Source organism: Helianthus annuus, chromosome 5 (assembly GCF_002127325.2).
Source record: "Helianthus annuus cultivar XRQ/B chromosome 5, HanXRQr2.0-SUNRISE, whole genome shotgun sequence".
Lineage (NCBI taxonomy): Eukaryota > Viridiplantae > Streptophyta > Magnoliopsida > Asterales > Asteraceae > Helianthus > Helianthus annuus.
This window is the reverse complement of record NC_035437.2, coordinates 81107156-81124939: the sequence shown is the minus strand read 5'-3', so window position 1 is coordinate 81124939 and position 17784 is coordinate 81107156. Positions and strand designations below refer to the sequence as shown.

Below are 17784 nucleotides of genomic sequence, written 5' to 3'. Positions count from 1 at the left end.
CTATGCCGATTTGTATAGTAACGAACATTCCGGAACTTGATCATAAGTTAAATATACCATAAACATACTTATCATAGCTTAGAAATAGGCTTTGAGGTGTTCGGTATGCTAAAATAAACTTTTTGGTCATTCAGGGACTAAAAGCGTCAAAAAGTTCATAAGTTTGCATTTTCGTGCATATCTTACGTTCTGAATATATCCGGGCATCCAAAATTTTATGTAATCATTAAAATATTTTACTTTAGTTATTGGCATAATAAAATTCCGTTCGTCGCTTAATTTGGATCGTTTTTGCGTTCGTTACGACTTCCGTCGTAATTAATCGAACAACGCAATCGTACGACCAAACGAACCAACATCCGAGATATTTTTGAGCATATTTTAAGTTCCTTATACTTTAACTTCATTTTAGAGCTTTGAAATGGGGTTAACGGGGCTTAAACGTGTCAAAAATGCATCAAAAATAAAGTTTCTCAAGTGGAGGGACTAAATTGTCAATTTCTGAAAGTTGCTAACCTGCAAGGTCCTTACGGACCCTATGGGGGCTGGTTTGTGTGACGAACAAGTCCTCCAATCCTTTCCTAACAATTGTATGGCCAACATCATTCCCTCCTTACCAAGAAATGATCCTAACGGTTTTGCGAAAACTATATATAGCCATGCCATTCATTCCATTTTCTTCACCCTTGATCTGATTTTCTCTAAGTTGAAGTCATTTACTTCATACCTGAGATTATTGGATCAAGTTCTCCCTAGCAAGGACCCTTTGTAAGCTTCCTTCGTTCTTTTATCGCTTTCCTAGCGAGAAAGTCAAACAGTGTTTGACTTTCTGCTTTGACCACGAGTTGGTCAACACGAAGTTCGTTTGAACTTCGCAACGTGAGCGTAATCACGATGGCTATAGTCCCTAGTGACTATACCTACTGATTACCACGTTGACTAGGCATAGTAACGAGTCGTAGTTTCGGTCAAAATGCGCATTTATGCGTTTTTTGCAACCAAACTACTCTTGGGTATCAAAACACTTTGTTTTGATATCAAAACCTGTTTTCTAACTTAGTTAAGCATGTTTTAACATGTTTAGCTCGTCACTTTTAGTTTAGTGCTTGTTTAGAGTCGTAAGTCAAGTGGTCTAAACCACCGCTTAGACTGTCGAACTCGACCCGTTTGGTCGATCATTAGGATCCGACCAAGCATGTTTAGTGACCATAATTGTATAGGGAATAACCTTCCGAGGTTATACCTTATGGTCACATAGTTTAAGTAGTTGTATGATAGGTAGTTTATATACCTTAGGTAAATGACCAAAATGCCCTTTTCATGCATAATTGGTATTTAAGCATATGTAACATAAACATTTGCCACTTAACTGATTATGCAACATGTTTAAACATGTTTAGGCATATAACACTTGTCATAGGACTAGTTAGACGTCTCGAACGCGCGTTTGCACGAACGACGCGTTAAAGTAGCATAAGCTACCTTAATGGGTCATAACGGGTCGTAAGCATTTAGGATAGGTTCCATTTTAGAATGTAGACTTCGTTAAACCATATCACATGAGTTCCAATGCTCATTTGGTTTACGAGACCTCATTCTACCCAATCCCGAGCTTCGTTAGGACACTTAATCAAGGATACTTGCAACCTCAAGTGAGTAGTCCACTCTTTTACTGCTTTCAAATGTTTTGGGGTGAAACATATGTGCCTATTTGTTATTTTCATGATTTTAAACTATATGATTACACATGCTTAGTACTTATTCTTTTGACGAATTAAACGATTATCTATGGTTTAAACACTGATTTTCAAAACTTGTAAATTAATTGTTGGATTGTACTCATTTTAATACATTCACCAAGCCGATTGGTTGTATGATATAGCGCTATAGGACTAGACACCCCATTCCTGTTGTATGGAATGTCAGAAACCAAATTTTAACCAAATAGAAATTGCCTTTGTGGTATTTCTATAGTCTCCAAGGTGTAGTTTGATACACTAAGGTTTGAATGAATACCAAATCACAGTTTCTTTTGTATATTTTGATATACTACAAAAGTACAGTTTGATGTGCTCTCAAATGTGATATTATTAAAAGTATATTTTGATATACTATGTACAAAATCCAACATATGTTTTAATATACTACTTTATTATCAAAACCAAAGCATAGTTGATATTCTATTTTCAAAACCAAAGCATAGTTGATATGTTATTCTCAAAAACAAAGCATAGTTGATATGCTATTATCAAAACCAAAGCATAGTTGATATGCTATTTTCAAAACCAAAGCATAGTTGATATGCTATTATCAAAACCAAAGCATAATTGATATGCTATCTTTCAAAACAAAAACATAGTTGATATGTTATTCTCAAAACCAAGGAATAGTTGATATGCTATCTTTCAAAACCAAAGTATATTTGTGATATACTACCAAATCTATTATTTTAGTAACAAAAGTATATTTTGATATACTATACGTTTAACTATTTCCAAAACCAAAGTATATTTTGTATATACTACAAACCTTTTATCAAAGCAAATGCATTTTTAGAAACAAAACTTTTACAAGGATTCATGGCTATTTTTGTAAAACATAAAACTTTTTTCTTATATTAACTAAAGCCATGAATCTAAATCCACAAAACCTATGTTACTCACAGGCATTTTTATGCTGACGTACCTATTTTCATATATGTTTCAGGTAATGCTATGAGATGATTGTTGATGCATGCTATACATAGGATGGACTTGTGCCTTAGTGACTTTAAAACTCGAAAGACAATATTTGTATTTATCTTAATTGAAAAAAAAACAATGAGTTCAATAATTCATTAAAACGAAACAATGTAATCCATGGTTGTGAAACAATGATTCTGTTACGACACTCCTCGACGTTTCCGCCACGATTTGTTGTTTTACGTGCTCGGGGTGTGACAGAAAAGTTGGTATCAGAGCCAATGGTTATAGGGAATTAGGTTATTAGTAATGCTTTGACCTAGACTATAACCTTCCTAGGACCCTAACACAAGTTATCTTGTGTTTAGTCTTAAAACAATACACTTCACCTATCCTTAGGTGATTAACAAAAAACAAAACACAATTCATTCTCTCGAGTCAAAATTTTTCAAATCACAAGAAGTCATCTATCCGTGGATGATTTGTTTTAGGCTTTTATGCCTTTGGTGTTTTCAAAATCTCGTCAAAGTTTGGGTCTAAATAATGTGAACACGTGCAAACTGGAAGGGTGAATGCCTGTACCCTGAGTTTTCTGTCTAAGGCTAGAGTGTTCGTACAAATCTGCAGCAGTCACTCTTACCTGGGAACTCTTGGGGTGAGTGTTCACTTATAGGCGAGCATGTCTTCGGTGATACATTATATTGACCCATTTACTTTGATTAGTCACTGCATGTCATTTGTTTGTTCGAGGTAATGAGCAAATGATCGCACTCCTTGTGTTTTGCTGATGTGGCAATGGCACAAACCTGGGAAGAGCTTCGGGCTCTAATGATGAAGGAATTATGTCCTCGTCATGAGCTCAAGGCTTTGGAACGGGAATTTGACGATCTTAAACAAGACAGCATTGAACATCAAGCCTACACTGATCGTTATGAGGAGTTAAGTCTGTTATGTCCTACCATGGTTACACCTTTGGTGAAGGCGATCGAAAAGTACATTAATGGTCTTCCTGACCTAGTTCAGGACATTGTTACTAGTAGTAACCCCACTACTGTCAGACAAGCCATTGAACTATCTGCTACCCTGACTGAATCTCGAATCAGGTAAGGTAAGCTTTTCTGAAAAGGCGACCCGAAACCATCTGACAAGTCAACACAAGAAACACCAAAGGATAGACAGACCGAGTCCTCTAAGAAGTCGAAGAAGCGTAAGGCTTCACAAAACTTCGCAGTAGTTGCTCAGAATGATCAGGTTGCACCAAACCAGCCAGCACAGCCTCGTGCTAGGAAAGACTATATTGGTACCGCACCCTTGTGCGACAAATGCAACCGTCATCATGTGAATCAGACACCATGTCACAAATGTAACCACTGTGGACGATTGGGACATTTGGTCAATACATGTCGTCATGTTATCCGAAACCAGAATGCTGCAAATCCTGCTGTTGTTCAAGCACAGTTTCCACTTGGATTGTGCTACAACTGTGGTGATCTCACTCACTACCGAAACAATTGCCCAAGACTTGTTAACGCAAATCCAGCGCGTGGACGAGTGTTTAACATAAACGAGGCAAACGCAAACGACAATGCAGCAGTGAACAACTAGACCTTGTATTTTCCTTTGTTGTTATCTTTTGAAACAATTCAGTTGTTATACAAATAAAATTGTTGTTCCAATTTTATTTTACGAAGCTGTTAAGATTGTGTGTCTGCGAGACATACCCCAACGATACCGACACTAAGGAACCGTGTTCCTTGTAGAACAAACTACTCGTGTGGTTCCTTTATTCTATGATCATTTGTGATTTCCCCAAAAATCCTAAGTACTCGTTTCTTTTAAAAAGAACAAAGTACAAGGTACAAATTACAAGTTCTTAAACACATATTTGAAGTACCATTTCAAATCTTTGATTTGATATCTAAAGGTACTATCATGAGTCCTTAATTGGATTCCTTATGTGTCCTAATACGAATGTTACGACACGACAAAAACAAATTCCAAATCCTTATAAGATCTTCCTATCTTCAGAGTTAGATTCTTGAGGATGTTTTAAGTACTAAATGAAGTCCGTGATTGGAATTCTAGTGTACTTCAAATGCATTAATACAAATTAACGAACGAGCTAATAACTAAATTAATGCACAATTTTGTGATTTTGTGTTTATGTCTAATTCCAAAGCTCGCTATCTAAATCCTGGTAGAATCTTCCGTATTTTCATATGTTAGATTCTCAGAAGGATACTCAAAGTACTATCTTAAATCCTTAAGGGGCTATCTATGCAAATAGTCAGACCCTTGGATTCCTAAGTGCTGATTCAAAACGATTATTTGGTTTTTGAGTTACAAAGATCCCTTAAGTGGTCTATTTAAAGAGATCACATGACGATCTAGTTAAGGAGATCATGTGTTGATCTAGTTAAAAAGATCGTTCGTTAATCTGGTTAAAAGATCCTCTGGTGGTCTAGTCAAGTCATAGCCTGTTTGTTCAATTGATTTTTTCCCTACACATTATAAAATGAACTGTGCAGACTGTGCAAGGAATTACGTAATTATGGATGCATACATAATTATGGAATTCAGTGCACAGAAACCACAACAAGTTTTGTCATGTGTTAAGACCTATAGTGATGAGAATAACGAGACGGGAACAATGTAAAAAGGGCATGGTGGATACGCCGCTGGTACATCCTATATATAAGTATTCCTTATTACATTGCGAGTGTAATGTTATTTAAGTTACTTGAAGTCCTGGACCTTGAAAAGTGTTATTTTATTTTGCACTCTTCGACTCTGATTTCGTGCACACACATGTTTCCTATAATAGTCTTCATAGGAAACATTCTCTTATCTGTTGTTCAAAGCTCCATGCTTTTGTTACAACAATGACAACATTTTGGCAATTAACAAATTCGCTAAGAATCCAAACGTGACCTAGAGTTTTACTTGGGAAACGGAGGACTCATTCGAAAGTGAAACAATCACAATTGTCTTCACAGGTTTCCTCTAAAATTAAATTTCGGGACAAAATTTCCTAAAGTAGAGGAGACTGTGACACCTGTGTCACTACGACCATCATAAAAATATAAATCCAATGAAATATTGTGTTTCATACCTGGGATTTTGTGTAAATATGTGTATCATTTGCACATATCAATTCTTGTTCGATTTCGAGCTTTAAATCGCTTTCTGGAAAGTTATACGCGAACTGATGCGTAAACGCGATCAGTTTAATGCAACAAACACTTCGGAACAGTGACATAGGCTCAACATACCTTAAATAACCTCCACATAACTTAGAAATAAGTTTTGAGGGGTTTGGTGTGTTGAAATCAAGTTTATTCGATCGCAGGGACTATTTGTGTCAAACTGCGAAACTATGCTGATTTGTATAATAACGAACATTCCGGAACTTGATCATAAGTTAATATACCATAAACATACTTTGCATAGCTTAGAAATAGGCTTTGAGGTGTTCGGTATGCTAAAATAAACTTTTTGGTCATTCAGGGACTAAAAGCGTCAAAAAGTGCATAAGTTTGCATTTTCGCGCATAAATTACGTTCTGAATATATCCGGGCATCCAAAATTTTATGTAATCATTGAAATATTTTATTTTAGTGATTGGCATAATAAAATTCCATTCGTCGCTTAATTTGGATCATTTTTGCGTTCGTTAGGACTTCCGTCATAATTAACCGAACAACTCAATCGTACAACCAAACAAACCGACATCGAGCATATTTTAAGTTCCTTATACTTTAACTTCATTTTAGAGCTTTGAAATGGGGTTAACGGGGCTTAAACGTGTCAAAAATGCATCAAAAATCAAGTTTCTCAAGTGGAGGGACCAAATTATCAATTTCTGAAAGTTGCTGACCTGCAAGCTCCTTACGGACCGTATGGGGATGGGCTTACGTGTCTGTAAGCCATCACTAGAACAGCAGTTTTGCAGAAACATTGAATCTGGACCACTTGTTCCAATGGTTTTCAACCCCTGATTTGGATGCTATGGGCTGGTTTGTGCGATGAACAAGTCCTCCGATCCTTTCCTAACAATTGTATGGCCAAGATCATTCCCTCCTTAAGCTGTATCTTACGCGAGGCGCGGCAGCCTGCCAGACAGAAACATTGCACCTGGTCATTTGGGCTGGTTTTGATGGTTTTTAATGGCTGATTTGGGATACTTTGGGCTGTTATTTGATGGTTTTTAGTATTCCCATGGTTTTGAAAACCATGTGCCCAAGTGGAGGGCCAAGATCGAAGCATGAAATACGAGCAATGATCCTAACGGTTTACTGAAATCTATATAAACCCACCATGTCATTTCATTTCTGCACACTTTGGTCTGATTTTACTCTAAGTTGAAGTGTATACTTCATACCTGAGTAATCTTTAGATCAAAACTTCTTAGCTTGGACTCTTTGTAAGTTTCTTTTGTGCTTTTACTGCTTTTCGAGTGTGAAAGTCAAATAGTATTTGACTTTCTGCTTTGACCAGGTTATGGTCAACATAAAGTTCGTTTGAACTTTGCAACGTGAGCGTAATCACGATGGTTATAGTCCCGTGTGACTATACCTATTGATTTCCACGTTGACTAGGCGTAGTGACGAGTCATAATTTCGGTCAAAATGCGTATTCATGCGTATTTTGTAACCAAACTACTCTTGGGTATCAAAACACTTTTTTTTTATATCAAAACTTGTTTTCTAACTTAACTAAACATGTTTTAACATGTTAGCTCGTCACTTTTAGTCTTATGCTTGTTTAGAGTCATAAGTCAAGCGGTCTAAACCACCGCTTAGACTTTCGAACTAGACCCGTTTGCTCGATCATTAGGATCCAACCAAGCATGTTTAGTGACCATAGTTGTATAGGGAATAACCTTCCAAGGTTATACCTTATGGTCACTTATTTTAAGTAGTTGTATGATAGGTAGTTTATATGCCTTAGGTAAATGACCAAAATGCCCTTTTCATGCATAATTGAATTTTAACCATATGTAACACAAATTTTTGTCACTTAATTGATTATGCAACATGTTTAGGCATATAATACTTGTCATAGGACTAGTTAGACGTCTCGAACGCGCGTTTGCACGAACGACGCGTTAAAGTAGCGTAAGCTACCTTAATGGGCCGTAACGGGTCGAAAGCACTTAGGATAGGTTTCGATCTAGAATGTAGGCTTTTTTAAACCATATCACATGAGTTCCAACACTCATTTGGTATACAAGACCTCAATCTGTCCGATCTTCCGATTTAGGTGTCGATTATTTGACTAGTGATTCAATTTCTAGGTGCTGCTTGATTTCCTTGTTTGAGCTTTGTTGAGTTCTTTTGATTGAGGATACGTCGCACTTCAAGTGAGTACATAGTTCCCCTATTTTACTGTTTTCAATTGTTTTGGGGTGATTCATATGTGTTAAATGATTTCGAGGTTTAAACGATGGTTTCAAAAGCGATTAAAATGGTTTATATTAAACAAATAACGATTTCGATAATGTGAACGAACTTGTTGGTTGTAGTTACATAACGAATGAGATTCATTAACATTGATCAAGCCGACCAGTATTAGGTTATGGTACCATAGGATCTGACAAATCCCGTTATCAGACTACACCCATGGTTATGTGTGGGGGTTATGGGTAACGACCGAATCTGTGATTGTTAACTTACCCTTTGGTGGTTTTGTCACACCCCGACCGCGTTAAAACAACAAAACCGCGGCGGAAACGCCGGGGAGTGTTGCAACAGAATTTTTGTTTCACAACCATGGATACACAAAGAGTTTCGTTTTATTGAAAATATTAACATTACATTGTCTTGACACATAACAAACACGTTAAATATTGACTATCATTGTTATTATGTCACTAAGGCCTTGTCCAGATCCTACGTGACGCATGCATCCTAGAAACCACATCAAGCAACAACACCTGAAACATATGTAAAAACTTAGTCAGCAAGGAAATGCTGGCGAGTACATAGGTTTTATAGGAGTGTCAGATCCATGGCTAGTTTAAATGTTGCAATACTTCATTTAAAACTTTGTTTTGAAAAGAGTGTAATATTGCAACTTAATTAACCAACTCAAATCAAGCGGGTTATAGTTTATAAAATCTCGTAGCCATGATTCTTAACCCAAAAACATTTGTTTTAGTAAAGCAATTTGTAAAACATCTCGTATTAAATCGTTAATAAAATCTCGTTAATAAAACTCGTATTATTTCGAAAACCTCGTTTGTGTGATATTGTTCCAAAATCGTTTACCCAAGTGAACTAAATAACGCCACGGTATATAATATGTTGAAAACACTTATATATAAGAAGTACCAGCGGCGTATCTACCATGTTTTCACCACATTACACCCGTCCTGTTATCTAAACACTAGCCAAAAACCAATCGTTTACCCAGATTATTTAACATCGTTTCCAAATCGTTTCCAAATCGTATCCAAATTGTTTCCAAACCGTTTCCAAATCGTTTACTCGTTCAAATCGTTTAAATCGTCCTCGTTTTAATTGTGATAACTTATATATGGTCGTCTCGTTAATAACATTCAAACCTTCGTGACTCGATCACCTCGTTTATCGCTTCTCGAGTTAACAAACCACTAAAGGGTAAGTTAACAAACATCAGATTCAGTCGCTACCCACAACCCCCACACATAACCATGGGTGTAGTAAAATAACGGGATTTGTCAGATCCTATGGTACCATAACCTAATACTGGTCTGTTGGGCCAAAATTAATGAATGTCATTCATTATGTAACTACAACCATCAAGTTTTGTTCACATTATTGAAATCGTTGTTAGTTTAGTAAAAATCGTTTTAATCGTTTTTGAAATCATCGTTTAACCTTGAAAACATTTCGTAGATATGAATCACCCCAAAACATTTAAAAACAGAAAAATAGGGGAACTATGTACTCACATGGAGTGCAAAGTATCCTCAATCAATAGAACTTCAACAAACTTGAGCAAACCAAAGAAATCAAACAGCACCTAGTAATTGAATCACTAGTCAAACAATAGACGCCTAAATCGGAAGATTGCACAGAATGAGGTCTTGTAAACCAAATGAGTGTTGGAACTCACGTGATATGGTTTAACAAAGCCTACATTCTAAATCGGAACCTAACCTAAGTGCTTTCGACCCATCGCGACCCATTAAGGTAGCTTACGCTACTTTAACGCGTCGTGCACGCAAAAGCGCGTTCGAGACGTCTAACTAGTCCTATGACAAGTATTATATGCCCATACATGTTTAATTATGTTACATAATTAGTTACGTGTCAAAAGTTTAGGTTACATATGCTTAATTACCAATTATGTATGAAAAGGGTATTTTGGTAATTTACCAAAGGCATGTAACTACCTATCATGCGACTAATTAAACCTAAGTGACCATAAGGTATAATCTTGAAAGGTTATTCCCTATGCTACTATGGTTACTAAACATGTTTGGTCAGATCCTAACGATCGACCAAACGGGTCGTGTTCGAAAGTCTAAGCGGGTGTTTAGTCCGCTTGACTTATGACTCTACACAAGCACCAAACTAAGAGTGACGAGCTAAACATGCTAGAACATGTTTAGTTAAGTTAGAAAACAGGTTTTGATATCAAAACAAACGGTTTGATACCCTAGAGTAGTTTGGTTACAAAATACGCATAATCACGCATTTTGGCCGAAACTACGACTTGTCACTACGCCTAGTCAACGTGGTAATCAGTAGGTATAGTCACAAGGGACTATAACCATCGTGATTACGCTCACGTTGCAAAGTTCAACGGAACTTTGTGTTGACCATTGACTTGGTCAAAGCTGAAAGTCAAACTTGTTTGACTTTCATGCTTGAAATACAAGAACAAGCAAGAAGAGGACTTACAAAGGGTCCAAGATGGATGTTTGATCTAAAATAGCTCAGGTATGAAGTGTAAACACCCCAACTTAGAGCTGAATTCAGATCAAGTGTGAAGAACCCAAATGAGGAAGCTTGTTATTTATAGGAAGTTAGGATCAATAGGATGATTCCAAGTGTTTAGAGGGTGAAATCTTGGCCATACATGTGGGTTAATGGTATTAGAATACAATAGGAGTCAAAAACCAGCTCCAGGTATTGCAAATATTACATTAAAACCCCTGAATTTAGCCCAGATTGCTGAATCCAAAGTTTTTGTCTAACAGGCTCACGCGCCCCGCGTAAGAATTAAGCTTGGCTTACGAGGGCCGCCTGGCCAACTTTGGCAGATTGTCAAAACAGGTCCCTGCACATCAGAAACTTGCATTTCGGCTCATTTTTGACACGTTTAAGCCCCGTTAACCTTATTTCAAGGCTCTAAAATGATGTTAAAGTATAGGGAACTCAAAACATGCTCAAAAATTTCTCGGATGTCGGTTCGTTTGGTCGTACGGTTGCGTTGTTCGGTTAATTACGACGGGAGTCGTAACGAACGCAATAACGATCCAAATTAAGCGACGAATGGAATTTTATCATGCCAAACACTAAAACATATATTTTAATGATTACATGAATTTTTGGATATCCGGATATATTCAGAACGTAAAATATGCGCGAGAATGCAAACTTGTGCACTTTTTGACGCTTTTAGTCCCTATTGATCAATAAAGTTTATTTTAGCATACCGAATCCCTCAAAGCGTATTTCTAAGCTATGTAAAGGATATTTAGGGTATGTTTAACTTATGATCAAGTTCCGGAATGTTCGTTACTATACAAATTGGTATAGTTTCGCAGTTTGACACAAATAGTCCCTGCGATCGAACAAAGTTGATTTTAACACACCAAACCATCCAGAACTTATTTCTAAGTTATGTGGAGGTTATTTAAGTTATGTTAAGCCTATGTCACTATTCCGGAATGTTTGTTGCGTTATACTGACTGCGTTTATGCACCAGTTCACGTATAACTTTCTAGAAAGCGATTTAAAGCTTGAAATTGGAATCGAATCGAATTGTAAAAATCACCAAACACAAATACACACATAATACATCAAAACACATATAATAACACCAAAGCACATTGTTTTATTAATAATCACCATTGTTTTATATCGTACAACTATTACAGAGCACAGTTGTCACAGTCTCCCCTACTTCAGGAAATTTCGTCCCAAAATTTTAACTAGAGGAAGCTTGTGAAAACAAATGTGGATATTTGGTTATCATTTGGTCCTTACGTTCCCAAGTAAATTCTGGGCCACGTTTGGATTCCCAACGAACTTTAACCAAATGAATCCGTTTGTTCTTCATCTGCTTGAATGTACGGTCCACTATCTCCACGGGTTTCTCGACAAAGTGCATCGTTTCCTCGATTTGGATCTCGTCGAGAGGTATGTGAAGATCAGCGTCAGCTAAACACTTTCGCAAATTAGACACGTGAAAAGTCGGATGAATATTTCCAAGCTCTGGAGGTAGCTCTAGTCGATAAACAACCTTCCCAATTCTTTCCACAATCTTGAATGGTCCCACATATCGAGGTGCAAGTTTTCCTTTCTTTCCAAATCTCACGACTCCTTTCCAAGGTGAAACCTTGAGCAGGACACGATCTCCGACTTGAAATTCTAAGGGCTTGCGTCGCATATCCGCATAACTCTTTTGACGGCTTTGAGCTGTCACAAGATTATCACGAATTTTCTTGATTTTATCTGTTGTTTCTAGAACGAGCTCAGGTCCAGTAAGCTGAGCTTCACCGGTCTCGTTCCAACAGACAGGTGAACGACATTTTCGACCGTAGAGAGCTTCGAATGGTGCCATATTGATGCTAGCATGATAGCTATTGTTGTAAGAGAACTCTATCATTGGCAGATGAGAATCCCAATTTCCACCAAAGTCTATCACGCATGCTCTAAGCATATCCTCCAAAGTTTGAATCGTCCTTTCAGATTGACCATCTGTTTGGGGATGATAAGTAGTGCTTAGATTTAGTTGGGTTCCCATAGCAGATTGCATGGTCTTCCAGAAATGAAATGAAAATCGAGCATCATGATCGGAAATGATATCCAAAGGAACACCATGTCGTGAAACAATCTCATCAACATAGATCTTTGCAAGTTTATCAGCAGATATGTCCTCGCGAATCGGGAGAAAATGAGCTGACTTCGTTAATCGATCGATAACAACCCAAATAGCATCATGACCTTTAGATGTACGCGGTAACTTAGTGATGAGATCCATCGCAAGGCTCTCCCACTTCCAAACCGGTATCTCTGGTTGTACAAGCAAACCAGAAGGTCGTGGATGTTCAGCCTTGACTTTGAGACAAGTTAGGCATTTTGATACATACAAGGCAACATCTTTCTTCATACCAGGCCACCAGAACTTAGTACGAAGATCCTTGTACATTTTATCAGCACCAGGATGGATAGAATATCGAAACTTGTGAGATTCGTCCATCACTAGGGTGGGAAGATCGTCTTGTTTCGGAATCCACAAACGATCCTCGAAGTAGAGTAAACCATCGCCTTTCCTTTCGAGCTTAAGCTCAAGTTGAAGCGGCAACTCCTCACTTATCAAATTTTGTGAAACACAAAATTGCTGAGCTTGAAGAACACGAGTTTGAAGATCAGATAGCGTTTGAACAGAATGATGCTTGACTCGCTCTTTTCGACTAAGCGCATCGGCCACGACATTCGCCTTACCAGGATGGTAGCGAATCTCGCAATCGTAATCGTTCAAGAGTTCAACCCAATGTCGTTGCCTCATGTTCAGCTCTTTCTGAATAAGAATATGCTGGAGACTTTTGTTTTTTTTTGGGTAAAGGGTTACCCCGATGAATTTTATTAATAATCAAAGCTGAACAAGGGTGTGTCAAAGCAACACACCTACTAGACTTGACAACCCAAGCCTAGGACAAACAACGTTTACAGCCAACTAAATAACAACCAAGCACAAAAAAACTCGACCAGAAAACAACCAACTAAGAAACAAAAAAACATCAAATTAAGGCTCTAGCCCGGATCCATATCTGTATCTTCGATCTTCCATGTTCTACGAATTCTCTCCTTCGTAGACGGCGTCCGGAATCTGAAGCCCATGAGCCGCAACCGAACCGTATTCTTAATCACCTCGGCCACTTGATTTACCGTCCTCTTGATACTCTTGAAAAGCCTGTTGTTTCTCTCTTGCCATATATAATATGAAGAAGCCGCTATCAATAACTTGCACACAATGTGGTCCACATTCTTGGATTTAGCATGTTGTTCCACCCAAGATACAACCGAGGACCACGAATCATCAACATTGCCCAAACTAACCAACTTTTTCACCTCGTTCCAGACTTGGGCCGCAAAAGCACACCTGAAATATAAATGGTCCCGACTATCACGATCAAAGTAGCACAACGGACAACACATCAGGTTCCAGTTGGTGTGACTACCCGCTTCCCACACTGCCAACCTATCCTGCGTTTTTAGTTTGTTTCTAAATGCCAACCATAAGTGAAATGAATGTCGCGGAATGCATTGAGAGTACCAAACCATATCAGCCCATACCACCTGATTCTCACGGTTCCGAATTGTATCCCAAACCACTGACGAGTGAAAATCACACGGCTTTCCCTCCAAACTTTTCCAAACCAATCTATCCATAGTATTAGGCACCAGCAGAGGAGCCGAAATTGTAATTAACACCGGAAAAAGATCTAGCCAAGCCTGAGGCCATCTCCAGTTACCATTGTGATCAACCATATCCGCAACCGTAGACCCTAACGAAAAGCCCGCATTAGCGATTGCCCTTGGCGTGATCAGCGAGCTCAATGGACTTTGCGAACACCACATGTCACTCCATATATTAGTTTGAGCCCCACTCCGAATAGAAGACCAAACATGAGGCCGAATGATGTGACGGATGGACAAAATCTTTCGCCACCCCCAACTCATACTCCCTCTGCATGGAACTTCCCAGAAACTCCGACCTTTAAGCTTGTAATCATGTATCCATCGCACCCAAATAGAATCCCGTTTGGTAATAATGCTCCAAATGTGGTTTGCCATAAGCGATTTGTTTACATCAGAAATGCTTCGAATACCCAAACCCCCTTCCTTTTTCGGCAAGCAAACATACTTCCACGCAACTTTAGCACGAATCCTACCTTCTGATCCTGCATTCCATAAGAACCTCCGAATCCTTTTTTCTAACTCGCTAATAACACGAGCCGGAATAATGAAAACCGACGCCCAATAGATATGCATAGAAGACAGCACTGAATTAATAAGTTGTAATCGGCCCGCAAACGACAAAGATCTAGTAGCCCAATTAACAATCTTTTTCTCCATACGATCAACCAGAATTCTGCAATCTTTATAAAGAAGTCTCGATGATATAAGAGGAACCCCCAGATACCGTACCGGAAGAACACCCTCTTGAAATGGCATAATGTTGAGAATCTCCTGCTTGATCTCCTGAGGAACATTGCAGAAAAACACCGTGCTTTTCGCTGGACTTGGAACTAGGCCAGAAATGTTAGTAAACATCTCCAATGCCTCCTTTATCTTTTTGACCGAACCCACATCCCCATGAACAAATATGAAGAGATCATCCGCAAAAGAAACGTTAATTATCTTCTCCTTAACGCAATGAGCATGATAATTAAAGGACATGGTGGCTGCTCGTCGAAGTAGTAACGATAAAATCTCCATTACCAAAGTGAATAAATAAGGGGACATTGGATCCCCTTGTCTTAACCCCCGTTGGCCTCTGAAATAACCATGTAACTCACCATTAATACACAGCGAATAAGAAACAGTGGACACACAAGTCATAATCCATTTCACCATTCGACTATGAAACCCAAACCGAACCAGAATATCCTCCAAAAATTCCCAACTGACTGTGTCATACGCTTTCTGAATATCTATTTTGAAAGCACACCTAGCCGGGCCCCTGATAAGGTGATAATTGTACATCAGTTCCTGAGTAAGGAGAATATTATCCGAGATTTTCCGGCCCGGCACAAACGCTGATTGATTTATGCTGACTAGATTTTCCAAGCTTCCTTTCAACCGGTTGGTGATAACCTTGCTGATGCATTTATATAGAACATTGCAACAAGAAATCGGCCGATAGTCCAAAACCGAATCCGGAACGTCTTTTTTCGGGAGTAAAGCTAGAATAGTGTGATTAATTTGTTTCAAAAGTTTACCATTTTCAAAAACTTGAAGCACCGCATCAGTTACTTCATTTCCCACTATCTCCCAAGCTTGCTTAAAGAAGACCGAAGTATACCCATCAGGCCCTGGCGCTTTATCCCCTCCAATACTAAACATGGCGCTCTTAACCTCCTCACGAGTGACCGGACGAACCATGTACTCGGCAGCCTCATTACTCAAAACATTAGAGAACAGATTATCCATGTACCCCGTACCCACATGAGCTTTCACCCCTAAAAAATTTGCGTAGTGTTACACCATAGCCTCGGCTACACCATCACCTTCGTGCCTCGTCCCCATAGAATCCACTACGCTATGAATTTTCACTCTAGCATTTTTGGACTTCACGATGTTATGAAAGAATTTTGTATTAGAATCCCCAGCACACAACCAATCTACCTTAGACTTCTGCTTAAGAAAGCATTCTTCGTCGTATGCAGCTTGTTGGAAATCTTTCAAACATTGGGCTTCCACTTGGCGCAGCTGACCATCCAGTGGATCACGGTCCATCTGGATCTGCAAATCATCTAATTTTTTACGCAATTCGTTAACCTTATCATGCAGGTTACCTTGGTTAAATAAGATTTTTCTCAGCTTTGGCTTTAAATTTCTCAGCTTCTTGACAACCGAGAGCATAGTGATCCCGTCAATTCTATTCCATTCCATCTGAACAGCTTCCTTAAATTCCGGTTTTGACGCAATAAAATTCGGGAATTTGAATGGTCTTGGCCGATGCACATTGGAACCCATCCCTTTTAGAATACAAGGCGTGTGATCCGAGACTCTAAAAGGGTGGAACATCGCGTATGCAGACGGAAACTGATCCAAGAAATTTACGTTACCCATTATACGATCTATCTTCTTCAAAAGACCCACTCCACTCTTTGGTTTTTGGTTCCACGTATACTGCAAACCATGAGCATTAATGTCCATCAATTCAGCCTGTTGAACGCAATCATTGAACTCCCGCATTCCAATAGTTTGTTTCGATGTACCATATAGCGCATCATCAAAATTCAGCACCGAGTTGAAATCCCCCATGACTACCCACGGCTTGTCATGACACAACGCCTTATGTTTACAGATATCCTCCCACAGTACTCTATGATCTTGGTATTTATTTTCAGCATAAACAAGTGAACAAAACACAACTTTTTTGGTCGCTTTAAACATCACCTGAGTGTGCATAATCTGATCGGTTTGGGCAATAACCATAACATCTATATTATCAGCGTTCCAACCCAAAATAATCCTCGTACCACGACTACAAGCACTACCGTTTGAAGTCCAATTCCAATTCCGAAAAACAAACTTACATACTTTAGCCAACTTGCTAACCTCCACATGCGATTCAAGAATAGCACACAAATCTAACTTATTTTCAGCCACAATCTCACGAACCTCACTTTGTTTCAGGGGACGGTTCAACCCCCTTATATTCCAAGACATGAAACTACCCATTTAAACCATGCATACCGGGAGTGCTTGCCCCCTCAGAACTGTTTTGGTGCGTCTCATTTGCCATGAAATCAGCCATTTCCGTTGGTGTAACCTCCAGCATCTCACTATCTCCTTTTGAAATCCGCTTAGACTTATCATACGGCTCATCCTTGTTCTCACTTACGCGTTCTTCCTCTTTGTTATCCTCATCTGCTAAAGCATCAAAAGCATTGGCTGTTTTAATAGGGTTGGAACCCGAATTGTTATCCTTCTTTGTTCCCGACGTGCTTGCACCCGACTTAGTAATCTTTGGCCTGTAAATAAATTTCTGCTTCTGTTTCTTATTTCCCACTCCAAACTTAGCCACCTTCCTCTTGTCCGAAATAAACCCCTCCTCATCCACAACAACGTGTTTCGGAGTAACATTAACCTTTTTGGGACAATTTTGGTCATTATGGCCAAAAATACAGCATGTAGCACAACGATGCGGCTTC

The 17784-nt window shown here is 38.7% G+C and overlaps 1 protein-coding gene across 1 annotated transcript; it reads right to left on the bottom strand.

The window, feature by feature from the left end:
- Positions 1-16102: 16102 nt before the first annotated feature.
- Positions 16103-17299, bottom strand: LOC110942978. Its single transcript, XM_022184738.1, has one exon. The coding sequence runs from the start codon at positions 17297-17299 to the stop codon at positions 16103-16105; it is 1197 nt and encodes a 398-aa protein (XP_022040430.1).
- Positions 17300-17784: the final 485 nt, after the last annotated feature.

Bases quoted from the DNA above. Each gene is read 5' to 3' on its own strand.
- LOC110942978 (XM_022184738.1), bottom strand. From the start codon at position 17,299: ATGTCTTGGAATATAAGGGGGTTGAACCGTCCCCTGAAACAAAGTGAG.